Source organism: Tyto alba, unplaced genomic scaffold (assembly GCF_018691265.1).
Source record: "Tyto alba isolate M040663 unplaced genomic scaffold, T.alba_DEE_v4.0 Super-Scaffold_16, whole genome shotgun sequence".
In the NCBI taxonomy this organism is placed as follows: Eukaryota; Metazoa; Chordata; class Aves; order Strigiformes; family Tytonidae; genus Tyto; species Tyto alba.
This window is the reverse complement of record NW_024881278.1, coordinates 18,405,423-18,426,207: the sequence shown is the minus strand read 5'-3', so window position 1 is coordinate 18,426,207 and position 20,785 is coordinate 18,405,423. Positions and strand designations below refer to the sequence as shown.

Below are 20,785 nucleotides of genomic sequence, written 5' to 3'. Positions count from 1 at the left end.
AACTGACTGAGAGTGTTGCTATCTTGTATTTGTGTTAGTACATTTGAGGGACATCTAATGGCGATTTCTTGTGTTTCAGTTTGCTGAGTGGAAGAATTTCAACGCTGAAGGATGAAACTGGTGCTGTGAGTAGTAAACCTACTGATAACTCATTAATTTAATGTTATGCTTTCAGTTAGGTTCTCTCCTGAAGAATATTCACTGTGGAGGCTAATGGGAGTTACGCTGCCCGAGTCAATCGAAACTTTCAAGAAAATCAGTGACATCTCTGGGTTTCTTGATTCTCATCTTCTTTCCAAGATAAATGCAACTGGAACAATGTGCATATTTTTGTACTCATTCTTTTTAAAAGAAATACTGCTAATTGCTGTATTGCAGAGAGAGGTGTAATTTTCATTAGATAGCTATTGCAGATGTAAATCAATAATCCTGACATGGAAATGTAGGTTTTGTTAGCAAATATATATAGCAAAATGACCGTTTCAGTCTGTGTATATGATATTCTTAAATGGGAAGCTATAGTTACGGGAATGTTGTTGAGTGATAGTAAGGCACACAAGTATTTTGCCAGAAGTGTGGAGGTAGTTGTAATGGTATTTGACTTAATTAAAAAAAAATCTAAACTTATCTTGAGATCTTACTGTATTTACTGCATTCTGAATACACAATAGAAGGTGAGAGTATCTGTTGACCTTTGTGGAGACCTTAGAAATTACAGAACATGTTTATTAAGTGCCACCTACTTGCAGCAGTTTTTGTATACGTGTCTTTTAAGAATATTGAATTAGGGGATGGTAGAAGAAAAATGAGAGCAAAGGAGAGGTCCAAAACCTTTGGGTTAGGTTTGTCTGCTGACTGCCTCATCTTCATCTCCTCTTTCCCATGCTCAGCATAAAAAAGCATTTTAGTTGCTGGTTGCTCCATAGTAATGCTAAAGTACAGCAATTTTTCTTTGCAGATATTTATTGATCGAGATCCAGCAGCATTTGCACCCATTTTAAATTTTCTTCGCACAAAGGAGTTAGACTTAAGGTAAGAAGTTTTAGTTACTTCAAGTGAAAGTGAATTTGATCAGATGCATTAGAAAACTTTTTCAAGTGAGGATTGTCCAGTTTTACTCCTCTAGTTTGGTGCTTAGTATATGACTCAGCTCCCTGGTAGATCTGGGGCCATGTCTAGGATAGACGTATGGCGTGGTGGAAGCAGAAATGATAGCGTTGTATTTTGTTTGTGGATTCTTGTAGTTTAAACCACTTCATGCAATGTATTTCTTTATTGTTTCCATATCCGTATTGTAATGAAAGATAATATTAAGAACACTTTGAAATCTCAAACATCAACGTGTTGAATGCATTTCGTGGTAATTCTGTAAACTGTTAGGTAGCTTGATGTTCACATTGTGTAATACCCAGTTATATGCAAGTATTTATATTCAAGGTATTGGCTCACACTGTCCTTGTGTTTTTTTGTTGTTGTTTTATGTTTTGTTTTTTCTTTCTTTCTCTAGGGGAGTGAGTATTAATGTTCTCAGGCATGAAGCTGAATTCTATGGAATCACTCCTTTAGGTAACTTTTTTATTAATATGAGGACATCTCATGTTTATTACTGTGTAAATGATCCACTTACAAGTCCTGGGCAGTTGTGACCCTGAAGATTTTCAAACTTACTGATACGGACGGTTATTTGAAATAATGTAATGTTTCCTAGGAAGTGAAAGCTGTGGTCATATCTCGTTTCCCTCCTTAGTGAGAAGATTGCTACTATGTGAAGAACTGGAACGCTCATCTTGTGGCAGTGTCCTTTTTCATGGCTACCTGCCTCCTCCAGGTATTTTTGTATTCATAATCTGATGTTGCTTGCAGTCACTCACTGCTTTAGCTTGTGGGGGCGATTGGCTGAGGTAGTTACTTTAGCTGTCAAACTGTCCAGAAAAAGCTTTCCTATGGAAAGATTAAGATAAATGGTTGAATCAAACATTGTTCTGATTCAAAACCAAGGCTTTTATCTGTATGCTCTATGAAGTGGCATATTTAGAGTGCTGGGCCGGGGGCTGTGGCATGTTAATACTAAGCAGGCTGTAGTAGACTACAGGAGAGATTCTTCAAGCAGGTTTCAGTCAAATGTTATCAGCATGGAGCGCTTTCTTCCTTCTCAAGGTACAGTTACTTTAGGTGCCCTATGTTTAGGTGACAAATCACCACAAATGAGATTTCCTTAACAATGTGAGTACTTGTTAGAATTTTACTTCTCTGTAGAGGTAAACACAGCTCACGTGTTAACCTGAAGTCTAGGGGATATCTAGCAAATTGTTGACAAGTTTTCTGAAGGTAGTTCCTTAAGTTGTGAATGTCAATGTAGAGAGAAAACGCATCTTCTGTTTCTGTGTTATGATATTGCCTAATTCTTACAGCAGATGAATTAGACTTTAGATCAAAATGCAACAAGTATTAATCCTGTATTTTGAAAGTGAATGAATATCTGATATATTGCTAAAGTGTATGGAGTGGGACTGAACATTTATTTTCTTTTATAGGCATTCCCAGCCGTAAAATAAATAATACTGCTGGGCCACCAGCTGATGCTAGAACTGGTCAAAACTGCTCCGAGAGTGAGATTCATGGAGGTGGTGTCCAATCTACACTTGCTGGTACTGGGGAAGGTACAGTCAGGCTAGGTGAGGAATGTCAGTTTTAAAACCAAAACAAATTGTAATTGTGATTGTCACTGGGAAATAAAAACTGAGTGACTATTTCTGGTTTCAGTCTGTTATTCTGTTTGCTGAATGCTAAAATCCTAAATTGCTGAATACTTACTTAAACACTACTCCCTACACAGTATTTAAGGCTCACTGCTGCACAATCAAAACATGAGGCTGAGAGAAAGGCAAATCAAAGTTTTTCATGCAGTCTTAGTATGGCCCCTCAGACAAATGCCTTACACTGTACTAAAGCCATAATAAAAACCAGACAGACCAGTGTCTCTTTGGTCTTTCTTCAGGACCTCCTTCCTGCTCCTGCACGTCTTTATTGATCCTTGTGCCTCTCTTGCCCTGCAAGGGCTGAGTCTTTAGAGTAAAGGTAGTCTTCAGTTTTTTGATTATGCAGAGTACTTCCCATATAAATTCTATAAATAAGATAGGCTTGAATTCTGTCATTTTCCAGCTTTTGACTTTGCAAGAAAAATTATACTGTTAGAAGTGTCATATTTCTGCTATATTCATGTAACTTGTAGCGGTGTTAGGAAAATCTAGATTATGCTAAAAGGTGAATCTATATCCAGATAACATAAAAATAAGCTTTGGATATGAATTGCTGATTCTTCTTTGAGTTGCTGCAGGTTTGGAAGAGGACAGTCTTGGGGAAAATGAGAGAAAAGATGCAGTCTTTAGGCATTAGTTCTTTAGCATATCAAGGCTGAGAGCTAACTTGGGCAAGTACCATAACCATTGATTTCCAGTGCTATCCAACACTTCTGCCAAACCTAATTTAGTTATAAATCAGAAACAGGCATGCTCCCACTGGATGATAAATGGAGTAGCTATAGGTATTCTGAGATACTGGAAATTTCAGTTTAGCAGTATGGAACAATAATATAGGGCTGAACAAATTATTTGGAAAGAACTTTTACAAAAAAGAATGTTGTTTCTTATTTGATAACACATTTTTACCAGTTTGGCAGGTTTTAAAAGCAAGGCATGTACTTGCCTCTTTCTCCTTACGGACACTTTGGATTGTAGTGACTGAGATGAAAGTCTTCCTCCCATGTAAGAACTGTAATAGTTGTCAGTATTGTGAGGAGTAATATCTCTAACTAGAATCTAGCTGAAAATGTTTCTTGAGAAACTTTGTTATCAAAGTTTCTGTTGCATATCCAAGCAGAGAGCTCCATCCTGTTACAGATGTCTCTGCTTATCTTCTAATAGCCATCACTTGACTGACTTTGGCTTTGTTGTTGTTTTTAGGATTTCCTGTGGACCCACGGAAAGTCCTGATAGTAGCTGGCCACCACAATTGGATAGTGGCTGCCTATGCCCATTTTGCTGTTTGCTACAGGTATGAACACAGTTGCTTGTTGGGTTACAGGAATCTTAAAAAAATACAATAATTTGCTATAAGCAAAGCAAAAAGTTTGATTTCCTCTGAAATAAAGGTGGATCACGTATATTCAGTCTCCTCCTATAAATATGAGTTGCTGCTTTTGTTCGTGCAAATAAACTGCTTGATAGGAACTGAAATTTTGCTGTTTTGATGTTAATTCTTGATGTCGTTGCAAAAGTAATGGACTCCAATGTAACTGGTTCAAAATACTGTTTTACACCAGGCTTTTAAATGAAAGATTCATTTAGAAAGTTCTTCCTACTGTATGGGTTTGAAGGCAGTCTGTGAAGTTAAACTATCAAAGAACTTGAAACAGTTCATGGATATTTGCTATATGAGTGATGTACCTTGTCTTGAACTTTGGGGTTTTTGGCTTAGCAGAACTGTTAATCACTTGCTATTTCACATGAACAGCTGAAAAGTCTTTAAATGTCTTGTAAACAAACTGGCTATTTTTTAAGATTGGGTGAAGATAAGTAACACCTTCATATTACTGTTTTTCAGTTCACATCTGGTAGTCTTAATTGGTGGCTGTCTTTTCAATTGAAAGTAATGTTTTAACAAGAGCTTTTGCCAAAAACAATAGATCACTGCTGTTGTAGTGTGGTTCAGAAACAGAAGGGAGAATAAAGAGTGTAATGTGAATAGCTTCTTTCTGGTTACTGCCAAGATGAAGCCATAGTTTGCTGCCTTTTTCACTATATAGAATGCTAATTTACTTGCTTAAACTTGTAACTTAAATCACATCTAACTTGTTTGTTGTATTCACCACTGCAATTTGTTTTGCTTTAATTGGTACTAAATGTGGCTTCTCTTGCTCTACTTAATGTTCTCGTTTTCAATTATGCTTAATACGGTCTAACTGGAGAAAGAGGCAATGATTTGCAATTGCCTTTGTGCCAGTTGTCTCCTCCTTAGGATTTTATCTCTGACTGTTTTCCTTAGATGCTAGCTCACTTTAAGTGAAAGATTCTGCCTCTTACCTGCTTGATAATCTACTTAATGAGACTTGTTACCATTGAACTTAAGTCATTAGTGATGCTTTTGATGAAGCATGTCAGACTTGAATGGTTGCTGAAAGAGGGCGCAGGTCAACATGGCAATTTAAAAAGCTGCTTTTCTTCATAGCGACTCAAGGTAGCAGTCTTGTCTTGTTTTGAATAGGTTTTTTTTTCTTCTGGAACTTGAAGAAACTCTAGGAATACAATGGTGGAATTTTCCCTCCTCCGTTCTGCTCTTATAGAGCTTTTGGAAACAGTTTTTTCCCCTTTCTGCCGTATCTTAGCACCTGTCTGTTTTTTATGTCTTAATAGGTGAATTTTCCCAGACTTACTTAAATATCTAGCGTTTGAGGAAACAGCATACACTTAAAATCTACTTCCATCTACCCAGAAATTGAAATATAGCTTGCTTATATGGTGCTACTATGGTGTAGTCAAATTATGTGTTCTTTAAGATAATAGTACTATTTTAATGTAAGGACAACATCTGAATTTTAGCCAGAATCACTTCTCAAAATAAGTGATAATTTGTAGTGGACTGGACTGTGAATCCCATGCAGTAAGAAATGAAATATATTCAGATATTTAGTTTTGTGGTTTTCTTACTACTTAAATTATTTTATTAAATTATTTTAGTAAAAAGCTACAGAAAAGCAAAGTGCATCCTAAAAATAGGTTTTGGTTTTGTTTTGTTTTTTCTTCATTTGAAGCAGAAAAGAGTATTTTAAAATGTCATAATAAAGCTTGTGAGAATGTCTTGGTTGCATTCAAAGGCTTATGGCTATTGCAATCCTCTTAAGTTATTTCACTACAGCTTCTGCATGCTGTATGAGTAGAGCACAGTAATGTGTGGTGCTTCTGCTCCAGGCAGGATGCAGTGCTGAAGTGAAGGAATGTCAACTATGGCAAAAAATATTAGATATGTTTCTGCTTTCCATGTTAACGTTTATATATTTTGACTGCTGAGATTTAGTGTGCTTTAGCTCAGTTGCAAAGTATCTAAATTATTGCCTGAAATTAAAATGGATAAATTGTGTTTTTCTGGCATCATGTAAGTCTTTAAAATTGCACAGACAAATGATTCTTTAAAAATAAAGCTTACAGTCAATTCCGTATTAACTGTTTACAGTATACCATAACAGAAAATGTGACTAGATAGCACAGCTTTATGCCAGAGCATCATTGGGTGTCTTACGTGATATATAAGATAACTTGCCTCTGGAAATTAATAGAGATTTCATCTAAAGCCTTATGCTAAACCTCATTCTCTAGCATTTGTCTAGCCCAAGATTTTGGCCTGGTCTTAACTTCTATATCAGGTGTGCTTATGGGAGGAAAAAGCCCAGCACAGGGCTCTAATAGCTGCAAAGCACTGAAGTAATATGGTATCAGACTGCAAGGGAAAAAAAACATGCAGCTCTTATAGACTGTAGTGCTTAACTGGAATTTGAAGTTTTGTGGCTTAGCCTGTAAGAGTGGATCATCCGCAGTGGTCCAGGCTTAGACTGAGTTATCCGTTTCTGAATCTCTAACCTCTGTTCCCCATTGCCTCCTTTGCCCTTCTAGAATCAAAGAGTCTTCTGGGTGGCAGCAGGTGTTCACAAGTCCCTATCTGGACTGGACAATTGAGCGAGTGGCTCTCAATGCTAAGGTGGTTGGAGGACCTCATGGAGACAAGGATAAAATGGTTGCAGTCGCCTCAGAGAGTAGCATAATCTTGTGGAGCATTCAAGATGGTGGTAGTGGCAGTGAAATTGGTAACTATAATTGCCCGGGCTTTTTTCTTTTATGTGTGTGTGTATGTGTGTGTGTTTAACCAGAAAGAAGTCTGTGACCTTATTTTGAGGTATGTATGAACCGTAGTATTCAGTATTCACTTTCACAAAGTGACAAAACAAGCTATAGTACAGCAACATATTAGAACATGTTAACTTTCTTCTCTGTCATTCTAGAGGAATCCTGTCTCAAAATCAAAAAGATGCAGAATAAACAAGTAGTCTGTTTACTGAACAGATACTAACTGATACTTACTGTTCAGTCTGAATTTTTGTGTGAAGATGCAAATTAAGAGTTAATTTTTTCCCTGGATTTGCATTTGAATCTAGGCCATAGCACAAAGGAACTAAGTTTCCGAGATGGAAAGCTACAGATCTTGAGAGATTCTGCTTTCTTTCCTTTGTCTTATTAAAGCCATATTTTTACATGGAGATGATGAAAAGATTTCAGTTCTCTGTCAAATGTAGTTCATAAATGGAACTTGGAAGATGAAAAAGCTTGGAAGTAGGGAAAAAGCACATTCTACTGCCCTAAGCATACAGGAGTTACTGTTTGTACACCTCGGCACTGAAGGACACGCAATTAGGGAGGCTTTAGAAACAACAAGAAGACATTTTCAGAAGTAAGTATTCCTTGGTACTGATCTGATGGCTTGTCTGACTCACTGTTGTTCAAATACAGGGCAAATCTAGGAGGCAGTGAAGGGAACAATATTAGGAACTTCCTCTAGAGTAATCCCTGGTGTTTGAATAACCATTATTATGCCAGTAATGACTGTTTCCTCTGGCAGTGGGTACTGCTAACGAAGTATGATAGCAGTCTCCTTATGTGGACACTTTTCTCTGAAACTTAATGCTGAATTAATGTGTTGTTAGATGTATCTCCATAGCTGAAGTAATGAGAATTAATATGGTCATTAATTAAATTCAGAATGACCAAATTCAAGTTTTGATCCATGTGTCTTTAAAGTAAGAGCTTGCTTGAAAGATGCTCAGGCAATTTCTAGCTGTGTTAACAGCTGTTGCTTTTTTTCATGCTTGAATGAGTGGAAACTCCAAGTCAGATTTGAAGATGGGGAAAGGCAAAGGCATTGCATGGGATAATGCAGCTGTATACTGCTCTTTTACTTGTGACTCACAGAGTTCTTGTATATAATCATGGTCAGCAAAACCATGTGTTTTGAGATTCCATTGTATTTAAAAAAACAAACCAACCAACAAATACGAAAGGTGTGTCTAACAGTTGAATACGAAATATCTCCATTAAACAGTCAGTAAATGTTGTACTTGAGAAGCCTTTTCTTCTGTTATGCTCCTGTTGACCAAATCTTAAAAGCAGGGAAGAGCTATGATGACAGCTATGCTCCTGTGATAGGCATTGCTTTAAGCACTCTGCGATTATATTCCTCCTGTATTTTCTGGTTTGACTTTGCTGCCTGTATTACCTTGGGATACACAATAAGGTATGTGAAGTATCTCATATTTTTGGCAATCAAGTGCAAAGAGATGCAAAAACCATAAGTGGACTTTTACTTCAAATAAAAACTCTAAAATAGGCGAATATCATAAGGTTCTGATAACTCGGACTGTAACTGAACATGGCAACAAAACTGAAGGAAGCACTTTTGCTAAACAGACTGTACTGCATTGAAATGACTTTGTGAAACAAAGGAAATGCCACTTGGGGCAGGGGAGAGCCAAGAGAAAGTGCCCACAAGATTGAACCTTTGGTCCGAGTAATATTGACCAGAATGTACTGTTCCTCTTTTGGATAATAGGCCCTGCTGCTTGGTTTAAAAAACCTAAAATATGCTTGTGTTTAATAGTAATAACTTGAATATAGCTGTTTCCTTGTAGTGACAAATGCTTGCAGTCCTGCTTTGTGTTAGAGATACAGTACATTGCTGTCATCTTGTGAAAGAAATTACTTGTTCCAAGCAGTCATTGGTGCCTGGCGACACCATCCTCAGAAAATTGTGTGGGCTGGCATCTTTGTGATAGAGCTTTCCCAGAGCGCTCTCTTTCCTTTCAATATTACTTACATAAGACACTGCTGCTGGATTGCTGCTGTAAGCAGTATTTTACTGAGAGAGACCCTTAAGACAAGAGCCTGTCATTACGTATAGCATTGTCTTCCCTGTGGATGGGTCTCAAGACTGTTGAGCCTAAGCAGGACTGACACTTCAAATTCCTCCAGACCATTCAAGCTGTCTTCCTTGATTTCCTTGAACCTCATCCTTCTCTGGAGTAATCAATTCTAGTTGTTCCTGTGGATTTTTATTATTGCCTTTTTCACGTGCCCTGTACTGCTGAATCTTATCTACATCGAATGATTGCACCACGCCCTGGAAAACCAATTAGCATCCTAATTAAAGCATAAGTATATATTGAGGTTCCTTCTTGGGGTGTAACAGAGGGATGTTTCTTGGTTGGGAATGGCACTCTGTTCATTTGAATTTGTCCAAACCAATGTTGGGAAGTTTTCCAGCTATTGCATACTCCTGTTTTGAAGACATCTGCCTGCTGCAGTTAAAGTATATTAGTGAAGAGTAATGTAAATATGTAGAGTGAGCAGCATGGAATAGGAAACTTGTGAATGAAGCTTGACACTTGGTAGTGTAATGTATCCCCAGTAGTAATGACTTCTGTATTTACCAGGCAGTAAAACTTAGCCTGGAATCACCTACAAACCGAGTTTGCTGAACTTCAGAGCTGGCAGACTTGGAAATGATCTTAGACTTTTTAGTTTGCTGTAACTTTTAAATACATGGTACAATAAATAGTACGAAATGTAGTATGCTATTCAAGTTTGCAGTTCAATTAAAAATATTCATATTGGATCAATGATAAGACTATGAAGCTCTGAAGAGAGGACAAATTTTGTGGAAAAACATAGATGTTAAGGTCTGCTATAACCGTAGTCATCAGTGCCTGTCATGTTCTGCAGTGTTTTGATTTTTTTATTAAGTGAAATGTTCTTGAGGGCACGTTTGCTGGTAAGTCTTATCTTCCAGATTTTGAATAGTAGGTGATGATTGGTGAAACCAGTTCCATATATAGCTTCGGTTTTTTAGTAGCCTGTACTCTAGTTGTGGACTGTGATTTAACCAAACTTAAGGATCTGGAGATGAAAGGAGAAAGAAAGAAATAGACTTTAGCAGGCTGCTTATTTTTCTGGTATTTCTGCTAAAAGAGTAATTTGAATGTATTCAAGTAGTGTCACATTGGGGTTGTTCAGTCTTTTCCCAAGAATAAGGATGAAGCCTTGTAGCTGTAATTAGTTTCTAAAATATGTTTTCAGACTACAAAGGCAGTGGGAACTTGCAATACTTTAAAAGGTAATTGCAAACTGGTATGGCACAAATTTGTCTGGTTAGCAAAACCCATGAAATTATTGCTTCTTAAATGATACATAATAGTCACAGATTAAAAAAAAGGAAAACACAAAACAACCAAAAAATCCTGCTTGTTGTAATAGGATTTTATTATTTTTTTTAATATCTTAGGATGTATAAAGCCCTTTGAGAACTTGATGGCTGTAGAAAAATAAGGAATGCATATTTTGCATGGGCTCTTCGGCCTTCTCTCATCTCCTTTATCCTTCCCAAGTAGTGATTGCATCAGCAGAGATGACCTCACACTGACATTTAATTTAATGGAACCCAGTTTGCTGCTTGAATGGTACCTCACCTTGCACACTGCAAACCCAGTTTTGGCTGTTCTTTACTTGCTACTATAATAAATGTGACATGATAATAGTTGAGAGATTCCATTGTTACTGTTTTTTTCTCTTTATTTTAGATGAGCTTCATAGACTCTTCATTTTTTGTAGGAGTGTTCAGTCTTGGAGTCCCTGTAGATGCTCTCTTCTTCATTGGCAACCAGTTGGTGGCTACAAGCCATACAGGGAAAGTGGGAGTCTGGAACGCTGTGACTCAGCATTGGCAGGTGCGTTCAGTTCAATTTTCCACAACACTTTTAATAAGCTGGTATGTCTTTCTAGTAAAAAGAGAATAAAATAATCTAAAACCATGTGTGAAATGCTTGTCACAGAGTTTTCAGCCCTGCCTTGTGTTACGGAGCTTGCTGACTTGGTATCTAAATATTGTGCCTGTGAGCAGAATGTTGAATTGCTTGGTGGTACTACCAAGCATGCTTTTTAGGCTTTCAAATAAAAGGATGTGGTGTGATTTGGAGTAATGAATGTCAAGTGTGTGTATATTTAAACTTCCTTGTGGATTAGTAAGTTTGTAAAAATTCACTAGGATCATAGGAAATAAAAAAATTGTGGGGAATGTGTGACAGCGATTTCTGCACCATCTGAAAGAAAAAGAAAACAGTTTAAGAAGGCAGTCATATCTGGGGTTCTCAAAAGTAGCTTTACAGTGGGAGACTCTTCTTTGGCAGAAATATGCACGAATGTACTTTAAAGATGTCTGTCTTGCACGTGGATGCTTCTGGATGCACTGACTTTATTCCTGTTGTCAGAATGCGTATTAAATAGAGAGATCCTTGGAATCTGTATAAGTCTGAGAAAACAGTCAAGCATTCATGTGAATAACAAAGCCTGTTGTTACACGGCCAGATGTACATCTTTATGGCACAAAACCTGGATGCAATAAAAATCCCCAAATTGCCTTGCCAATCTCAAGAGGCAGAACTGACCTGAGGCTGCTGCGCTATTTGCCAACTAAGTTCTGATTCAACCCTTAAGTGACAGTACTGCTAACAAATAAGGCAGACAACAAGCATGGAATAGCACTGCTGCTGCAGCAGACACAGACATGTTAGTATGGTCTTGAATTAAACAAAACATTATTTAAAGCTCTACTGATGCCTTGAAAAACCTTCTGTTAAGAGACAACTTAATGTTATGTGACAAGCTGGCATTTGACAATATTTTCTAAAGGAGCAAGTCATAAAGAATAAAAACGGATGTCCTGTTCATCATATTTGTTTCCAGGTGGAGCCACAGAAATCTTTCTGATCACTTTAATAGTTCCTCAGGCTACCTGACTATTCCTTTGGTGAAAACATTTCTCATTGAAGAGCAGAAAATCTTTGAGGGGCTTATATGCCAGGATGTCCTAAACCCAAGTTTTTTGGCTAATTTTATTTAATTTTCCTAGGGGATAAAAATTGCTACCTTTTTTTTTTTTTTTTAAAAAAAAAAAAAAAAAAGGCACCCCGCCCCCCCCCCACCAAAACCACAAAATCAAAATAACAGACAAAAAAAGAAAACCCAGAACAAAGAAACCCCAGTTCTAACTGGTTTTAAGGTGCTTTCTGTACCTCAGGCTCTTTTGTTAGTAAGAAGAAAAAAAAAAAAAAAAAAAACAAAAAAAACCACACAAACCATCTTCCTATAGATCTTCATTTCCATTTAGAACCCATTCTTCTTGAAGAACGTCATAAAGACTTAATTGGCAGGGTTGTTCCTCTGATCTTAAACTTCCTCATGAGAATACATGATGTCTGTGTAACTGCTTTCTGGGAGTTACCTATAGCTCTGGACTTAGGATGTAATCATACTTGCTGCAGTGTGAGGTTTTGAGGAACATAATGTGCCAGTGTCCCATTTCAGACTTAAGAACTTTTGTTTTCTTTCAAGCTTTCTTTTCTGATGCCTTTCTAAGATCTACTTTAAGGAGGCTTAGTTTGTGCAAAGCTAGCCTTCCTTACACTGCAATTTTTGTATTTGGTGTATTACACCTGAAGGTGTAACTCTGACCTCTGCCTCTAGTTGGTTCCTGCGTTATCTTCCCATCTTGGAGATCTGAGCAGATTTAGCTAAGGTGGTTTCCCTAGTACTTAATCCTCTGGCAATGTTTCAGTTGCATGCAACAAGGAGAGGAGGTTGTGGGTGCTAGATACATCAGTAATAAAATTCTTGGCATAGAAGTGATTTTTTTTTTTTTTCAGAATAAGAGGTAACGTAAAGCAATGGAGTACGACAGAAGAACTTAATCTGTGAAATGAGGATTTTCACTGGCCATGTTTTACCAGTGACTGTTGTATAGTGTTTCTCTGTTTCCTAATGCAAGTTCAAATCTTGGCAGGTGCAGCCACTGAATCCCCTCTGGTGTTCCCATCTCTGCTGCAGAAGAAAGGACTCTCCTTTTTTTTTGTGATCTCTCTGACCCAGTCAGTCAATCTCTGCTGTCGGCAGCATTGTGGATTCCCCTTGCTCAGACCTCTCCTTGCAGTTGTTAATGTCTTCTGCAAGGTGATGAATAAAGTGGTGTATCTGTTGATACAGAAGCCTCTGCCTTCATTAGTTTTGTAAACTTTTTGCAGGTGGGAGAGCTTCTGTGTATACCTTTGATCCACAGAACCAGAGAACACATTGCACTTTGATCTGTTGATGCTGTGACTCTGTAAACAGTTTCTTGCCTTTCTGCTCTTGTACTAATTCTTTAAAGTTGTCTGGGGAGAAAAAGATACCTTTTGAAACCAAGTTCTGTGGTCCAGATAGTTTGATCCCTTATTTAATTAGGTGTAGTATGAATTTGATTGTGGGGAGGGTAGGGTACTTAAAGCTGTATCTGAAGAAGTACTATGTGAAAGCTTGCAGATTGAGAATAGCAGTTCTTCTCAGTAATTGGAAAGGATCATTCTCCAAGTCATTCAGTCATCAGTTGTCCAGGGAAAGCACTTGGATTTTCTATGTACAATGTATTTTTAGCATTGGATCTGTGCCAAATTATGGGTGAGCATAAGTGAGAGAGGCATAGTTCTTTAAAGGGAGAAAGGAGGGAAAGTGCCTCAGGAAAATATTCAAAAGCTATATTCATGTTGCAGCCTTCTCTGTAAAGCTAAGTGATAGGCTTAGAATGTGTTTTAGGGGCTTACAGACTATCCTTATGGTAGGAATGGGTGCTGGTTTAGAGTGATAGGTTCTTGGGGTGTGGGGAAGTTTCTTTGTTTTGTTTTGCTTTTATCTGACAGATACATTGTAGGTATTTTGCAAATCTAAAGCATTTGGAAGCATGCTGCTGGTCACAGAGAAATGAGAATTTAAGCTGAAATTTCCATGAATTAGTATTCAGTATCCATTAAGTGGACTGACTGAAACATGGAGTACAGGGAAAATGCTGACTTTGTGCAGTTGAGTGCTCTGGAAAAAATGGCTTTTTCTTCCTCAAGGATGAAGAAAAAAAAAAAAAATTGCTTGAGATAGGGGATCATACCTCAGATAAGGTAAACTTTTTCTTTGCCTGAGATCTCTGTCCCACCTGAGGGGATAAGCACTCCTTTTCATCATAGAGGGAAAAGAGTAAGTAAAATATGACAGAGCTGCCTTCCAGTTTACTTGGTATGGATGTATAGTGGAAGTGGGAAATTGTTATGTGACAAGAATACTTTTTCCCCTCGTGATATATCTGCGGGAGGCTGAGATTGCCATAGAGGCTGGCGGAGGGACACTAGAACTTGGGGTAAAGGAAGGCTTAGGGAGGCAACATCTAGTTCCTTTGCCCAGCAACTTCTTAAGGACTTGTCAGAAAGAGAAGAAGGGATAGAACAGAAAGTATGAAGAACAATCAATTTGGATATTGGGAAAAAAATCCTCTTTTGAAGATGTGGTTTAGCTGCAGTGCTTTAGGCTTTGTACCTTCACATGGAGAAGGATCTTCCAGAGCAGTTGTGCAAACTTGTCTGCGTCCTTCTGCTGAACCCCATAACTTAAGATCTGCATTGGTAAAGGAATGTGATGCCATTCTATGTGTGAGTGCATGCACAACAGCTTCAGACCAGTACCAAACTCGGACGTTCTTCAACAAAGTGTACCAAAAATGTCTGCAAACTGAGACAGTAGCAACCTAACTTCTTGATTTGTTTTTTATTTTTTTCTTTCTGTTTGCACTAGGTTCAGGATGTTGTTCCTATCACCAGCTATGATACTGCTGGGTCTTTTCTGCTGCTGGGCTGTAACAATGGCTCTATCTACTATATTGGTAAGAAATGAGAGCAGGGCGGAGTAAAAAGGAGGTGATACTGAACAGCTTTGTTCTTAGTCTCTTTAGTTGATCTAAGTTGCATGAAAACAACTGTGTCTATTCAGCGTAAGAAACAAATGTCTCTTCCCCACAGACATGCAGAAGTTCCCATTGCGAATGAAAGACAATGATCTTCTAGTGACAGAATTGTACCATGACCCCTCCAATGATGCTATAACAGCGCTCAGTGTCTACCTTACACCTAAAACAAGTCAGTATTCTATCACTGTCTTTTCAGGGAGAGTCTGTTACAGATGTAGGTTTTTTCTTTTTTTCCAAACGGACTTTTTTCTATTGCTACATTAGCAGGGCTAAAGCAGACAAGGTAGCCCTTGACATAAACAATGAATTTTTCTTCATTTAATCATCCTCAAATGATTGATGAACACTAGGTGTAACTGTTGTAACTGTTTCCCCTTACATCTGTACATATATATAAATAGGTACATGTACTTACACGTATGCGTGCATATGCTTGTGCATAAGGTACCTTTGCTGGTTTTAAGCCTTTTACACAAGATTTGCACTTAGATTATGAATTGTATTCACTGAAAGAGTTTGTGCCGAACTGGGCGGGGAGACAACCTTGCTGCTGTGTCTAACCTTATAACCAATATACTAAAACCCATTTTCATATGCAGCTGAATGATGTTTACCTATTGTGTCTGTGCAGTCTTTTGTAATCACAGTGAAGCTATCTTTTAAATTAAAACAAAACACAAAACCACAAACCAACACAACAAAGCAAAGACCCCCAAAAAACCCAAACTGGGAGAAACTGGTTACTCACATACCTATATTGATACTACAGTGACCTTTGTAACTATAGTCCTCCCTGTTGACTTCCCATTTTCCTCCCACTAAGGCAGAAAAATAAATGGTATGTGGATATATTGACCACATCACTGTGAAGACTGCCAAAATATCTGATTGTATGACTTTATCTATCTCTTCTTTCACTTCCAGGAGGGAGGAGAGAATGGGAAAGAAAGCTGTTGTGAGACAGTGTTGAAGAGTAGTATGGAATTGAACAAAACTTTGGGGTGTTTTAGTGGCAAAATACTTTTTCTGTTCATGAGAAAAAAATGAGTAAATAGTGTTTAAAATAAATATCTATCTAACTGTGGAAGCTTGGAAATACTATTTTCTACTGCCTTGTTCTCTGGCCCCAGTAAGACAAGCTTTCATTGCTGAGGAGAACAGCTGTGGTTTTGCTTGCTTTAGGTGTAAGTGGCAATTGGATTGAGATTGCATATGGCACCAGCTCTGGAGCAGTGAGGGTAATTGTACAGCACCCTGAAACAGTTGGATCTGGGCCTCAGCTCTTTCAGACCTTCACAGTTCATCGAAGTCCTGTTACGAAGATCATGCTCTCAGAGAAACACCTTGTGTCAGGTAATCTTATTTTCTGTGCACAAATTTGTACTGGAGGTTCTCCCCTTCTCGTGACCAATGAAGTATTTGCATGCATTGCTTTTTAGCTTGCTTTGTTCCCCCATGTGATAGAAATGAGTTGACACAGATTTGGGGGTGGGGGAGGGACTATATTGTCTTGGATCGTTTCTTAAAGTAGGCATTCTTCAAAGCCTTTAGCCATTAAAAGGCCTAGGTTTTAGTTGACCAGATACTGGAACAACTATTTTGTTCGTGTCTTATTCCAAGGTTGCCATTTGTGGAACTAAAAGGGTTTGTAAACAAATGTATCCCTTTCAAGTCTTACTGTTGTAGGCAGGTCCTTTAGGACTTGTCTTTTAACAGCCTTTCAGGAGCTTTCTGGGTTGCAGCAAAATGTGCACCATCTCCTCTTGGGCCCTAGGAAAAGCCTTCACGTGTTTTCAAAGGGCTGTCTGTGTTTCTTCTTCTTTCAGCAGTCTCCCAGTGTTTGTTGTGCTATCCTGTTTGTCCTATCTTATGCTCAGGAAAATCCCTTACCTTCAGCAATCACTCCTCCCTCTAAGAATCTGTTTCGTCCAGAATCCTGCAACCAGGGCATGGCAGAGAACAGATTTACTTTCTGCTGCTATCTCCATCTTTTTAAAAAGGGAAGAGGAAACATGGTATCCAATTATACTGCAAACAAACAGCCCAGAGGTCATCTGTTCCCCTGCAACTTGGTGCTAAAACCTCAGTGCCTGGAAAGGGCACATCTGTATGTAGGAAGCTGAGTAGCTGATGAATGAAATAGAAGAGCACTATTGTGTGATGAGGGTTCTGCTGCCAGGCTGCTCTCATGACATGTCTTATCCTAGCATCTGCACACAGAGGCTTGAAGTGTGCTGTAGGCTGCTGGTGCTGACTCAGACCTTAATGTTGTGTTCTACGTGCCTCAGTTTGCTTCTTGAATTTCTGAGGGAAGAGACAAAACTAATAGAAAACAGGACGGCAGCAGCAACATGTAGATTGTTAGATAATTGTCTGGAGATGCTATGTGACCTGCCATTGGCTAAATTCTGCTTGATCGCTCAATCTTTTAAAACTGTCATACAGAAATCATGAGAGAAGTTTCTCAAAAGTTTTGTTATCCCTCATAAATGTTATTGTACATATTTTTCTTTCTAGTTTGTGCTGATAACAACCATGTACGGACATGGACTGTGACTCGGTTCCGGGGCATGATTTCAACTCAGCCAGGCTCAACACCTCTTGCATCATTCAAGATCTTATCCCTGGAGGAATCAGAGAGTCATGGCAGTTACTGTTCTGGAAATGACATTGGTAGGATGTCTCTCGATTGCGCCGTGCTGAGCCCGTACATTCACTGGTTTCATAAAGGTTTAACAGACCTTCAACCCTATAACATGCAAGTCAGCTGACGAGTGTAAACTCTTATATACTGCTCTCCCATTGAAAAGATGGCAGGGATCTGTAAGATTCAAGTGGAAACACTCACTATTCTATAGAGTGAGTAATCTTAAAGGGCTTACTTTGAAGGTGAGGAAAAACTTTTGAACACAGATACTATAGCTCTTCCTTGAGAAAACTGATGTAGCATTTCACCTTTGCTTTAACGAGGATGACAGAAAGCACAGGAGACTGTATTAAAGCAGATGAGCATAGCGAGGTTTGGGTCTACTGCAAATTCCAGTTCACTGCTCAGTTGGGGTTAAATGATGCACATGTGAAAAGGTCTTAAATGAATTTGAAGTTGTGGCAAAGTTTATGGAAGCCTTGAAACTGCAGAGGCAAATGGTGCTAGCACATTGCTATAGCAAGATACTGAAGGAATGCACGTCGGTAAACGGGGGTAGAGAGGTAATCTAGATTCATCTGTGGTCCGAGCCTTGCAAAGGAACCTTTGATGAATAGGGTGCCCCATGAACACAGGGTGGGGTCACTACTATGGCAAGAAATCTGATTAAGCCTTTAGACATCTGGGAGCTGCAAAATAAGAAAGTACTTGTTATTAGAGAGGCCTAATGTAGGGTCTGTACTGACATAGTAATTCTTCCAGGAACATTCAGGAAACTCAAAAATGGGTCTCCTTTAAAACAAAAGAATCAAAAAGATTTGTGTTTGTAGAGGCTTGTAACTATTGGATGGCTTTTTCTAGCTACTGTTCATCTTTGGTTGCCTGGTCCCGATGCTTAAAATTGCAGTGGTCATACTAATACAAGTTTGGGTCTTTGGGACTCTGTGGGGAAGAGGGTGAGGGAATTGAAACAAACCAAAAAAGTGATAATCTTTTTTTTTTTTTTTTTTTTTTTTTTTCTTCTAGGACCCTTTGGTGAACGTGATGATCAACAGGTGTTTATCCAAAAAGTTGTTCCCATCACTAATAAGCTGTTTGTAAGGCTGTCTTCAACTGGGAAAAGGTACCTTCCTGATTAGGGTTTTATGTAGGAAAGGAGCAGGACTGTTCAGGTGGTGGGGTCTCCCATCCATCCCTTGGGGACTCACGCAGTAGCACTTAGCGAGCTTCTAATGTGCTTGGCAGCTCTGGCTGACCTCTAGTTTTTGTGTTAAGTACAGTTCTGTTACTAATGACCTACTGTAACACAGAAGCCAAATGGCATTTTGAAAAATGTGGTATCAGAGACTCACTTCATGATGGCTTGCGTGCTGAGCTCACAAAACAAACATTTGTGTGTCTCTGCAGAATCTGTAATGCTCGGCTGTGGTACCATGCTAACATTAAATTTCAAAACTAATGCTGAAGTTGCTGGTGGCAGGGATTATGCTACTCACAAAGGTAGACGGGGAAGCAGTTTCTCTCTTACTTTGCACTTGTCTTCGAGGACACAAGAACCTTTACAACTAAGAGACTGTCTTCTAGTCAGCTATACAATTATGTACTCTAGGCTTGACTTCATAATATTCTACTACATTGCTGCCAATGTAGTAAAAAGTTGACAAACCACCATAGCTGCTTTTCTTACTGTTAGGCTAGGAAGATGGCAAGAGATCAGAAAAGATGGTGCATCTCAGTTCTATGCTTATTATTCTTGCATCTCTTGCCTAATAGCTTTGAATCTGTCTGAAAACACTGGTGATTTAACATTATCAGTGTCTGAATTGGAGTCTTAATTGAGGATTACTGACGTACCTTTTTTTTTTTTTTTGGTCCCCTCTTTTTTCAGGCTAGATTCATATATAGTTGAGAGTTTTAATAGATGACTTATTTTGGCACTTCCTGGGTAAAAATCTCAATACAAGGGGCCAGTAAAACAAATTACCCAGAGTATGTGAGATTCTGGTATGGAGTCTGGCCTAGCTGCTTATTTTTGCGAGTCCTTTTCCTCTCACTCCCCACATAAGTTTCTGAAATAAAGGAAGAAAAGCAATGGATATCTTCCATGTCAAGTGATACTGTAGTTGTCATAGGACAAAAATTATCTGTGTAGATAACCCTGGATTTATCATCCTTGGATTTTTTTGCGTATCTTTTATGTGCTGTTTCTGCAGGTTGGTTTCCTAGAGTGTCTGGCATATGGAGGGGCTAGTTGCCGCCATCCTTGCGAGAGCCTTAGGCTTCTAATCGTTGCAGACTGAAAATGGACAGCAAACATGTGGGGGTTCCCTAATAAAAATAAACAAGTTGTAGGATTGCAGAGGGACTCGGGGGGAAGGTACTGTCTGAAGCTGAGCAGCATGCCAGTCATGCAGGGGAAGGGATTTCATCTGGAAAAAAGGTCTGATGCCTTCTCAGAAAATCAAAACAGTACTGACTTTACTGGCCAAACTCTGCCAGGTGCAATTGTTTTGGTAACTCGTGCTTTCTCTTCCTGCAGGATCTGTGAGATCCAGGCAGTTGACTGCACTACCATCTCATCATTTACTGTGCGGGAATGTGAAGGATCCAGCAGAATGGGCTCCCGGCCACGCCGCTACCTCTTCACTGGCCACTCCAATGGCAGCATCCAGATGTGGGACCTGACCACGGCTATGGACATGGTTAATAAGAGTGAAGACAAAGGTAAGTTGTGTTATAACAGGACTGTGGTGTGGTTCTTTTTCTGTCCTCACATATGCATGACTACAGTACATGGACTTGGGCACTAAGAGCTGTCTCTTTCAGATGTTGGTGGCCCCACAGAGGAAGAGCTGCTCAAGTTGCTTGACCAGTGCGACTTGAGTACGTCTCGCTGTGCCACACCCAACATCAGTCCTGCCACCTCAGTTGTTCAGCCAAACCGGCTTCGGGAATCGAATTCCAGGTAAGTCACCCAGGGTGGCACTGGCTGCAGACACCGAAGGTTTTACCCTTCGGTAAAAGGCAGAGAGGGGTTTGGTGCCCTGGATGCTGTAGCAGAGCCCCTGATTCCATGCCCTAAGTGTCTTGAACTACACACACACACGCAGAGTCCTTAATTTCTGTTGGTTTGTATGTGTGCAAATTAAAGTATCATAAGAGAATCTGGAGTGAATGATCTGGAAGCCCTTGTGTGGGGGTTGTGATGAGTATAGTGCTAGTTCA

At 39.0% G+C, this 20,785-nt stretch overlaps 2 protein-coding genes across 10 annotated transcripts in view; one reads left to right on the top strand and one right to left on the bottom strand.

Annotated features, from left to right (window-relative positions):
• Window positions 1-20,785, top strand: part of KCTD3 (potassium channel tetramerization domain containing 3) — a 28,140-nt gene that overhangs the window by 6,083 nt on the left and 1,272 nt on the right. Inside the window, exons 3-17 of the mRNA XM_042789374.1 lie at window positions 80-125; window positions 959-1,032; window positions 1,508-1,566; window positions 1,748-1,828; window positions 2,535-2,675; window positions 3,963-4,053; window positions 6,666-6,856; window positions 10,707-10,822; window positions 14,742-14,829; window positions 14,966-15,082; window positions 16,096-16,266; window positions 17,431-17,586; window positions 18,587-18,683; window positions 20,100-20,284; window positions 20,387-20,525. Of these exons, the coding sequence (XP_042645308.1) occupies window positions 80-125; window positions 959-1,032; window positions 1,508-1,566; window positions 1,748-1,828; window positions 2,535-2,675; window positions 3,963-4,053; window positions 6,666-6,856; window positions 10,707-10,822; window positions 14,742-14,829; window positions 14,966-15,082; window positions 16,096-16,266; window positions 17,431-17,586; window positions 18,587-18,683; window positions 20,100-20,284; window positions 20,387-20,525 (1,752 nt within the window). The remainder of the gene's footprint in view (window positions 1-79; window positions 126-958; window positions 1,033-1,507; window positions 1,567-1,747; window positions 1,829-2,534; window positions 2,676-3,962; window positions 4,054-6,665; window positions 6,857-10,706; window positions 10,823-14,741; window positions 14,830-14,965; window positions 15,083-16,095; window positions 16,267-17,430; window positions 17,587-18,586; window positions 18,684-20,099; window positions 20,285-20,386; window positions 20,526-20,785) is intronic.
• Window positions 10,760-20,785, bottom strand: part of USH2A (usherin) — a 428,153-nt gene continuing 418,127 nt past the window's right edge. For 8 of the 9 annotated variants that reach the window (XM_042789369.1, XM_042789365.1, XM_042789371.1 and 5 more), the window contains one exon: window positions 10,760-10,873. The gene's annotated coding sequence lies outside the window, so the exon portion shown is untranslated. Of the gene's footprint in view, window positions 10,874-10,894; window positions 11,195-20,785 lie in introns of those variants that run through there. The other variant, XM_042789366.1, reaches the window with a different exon arrangement.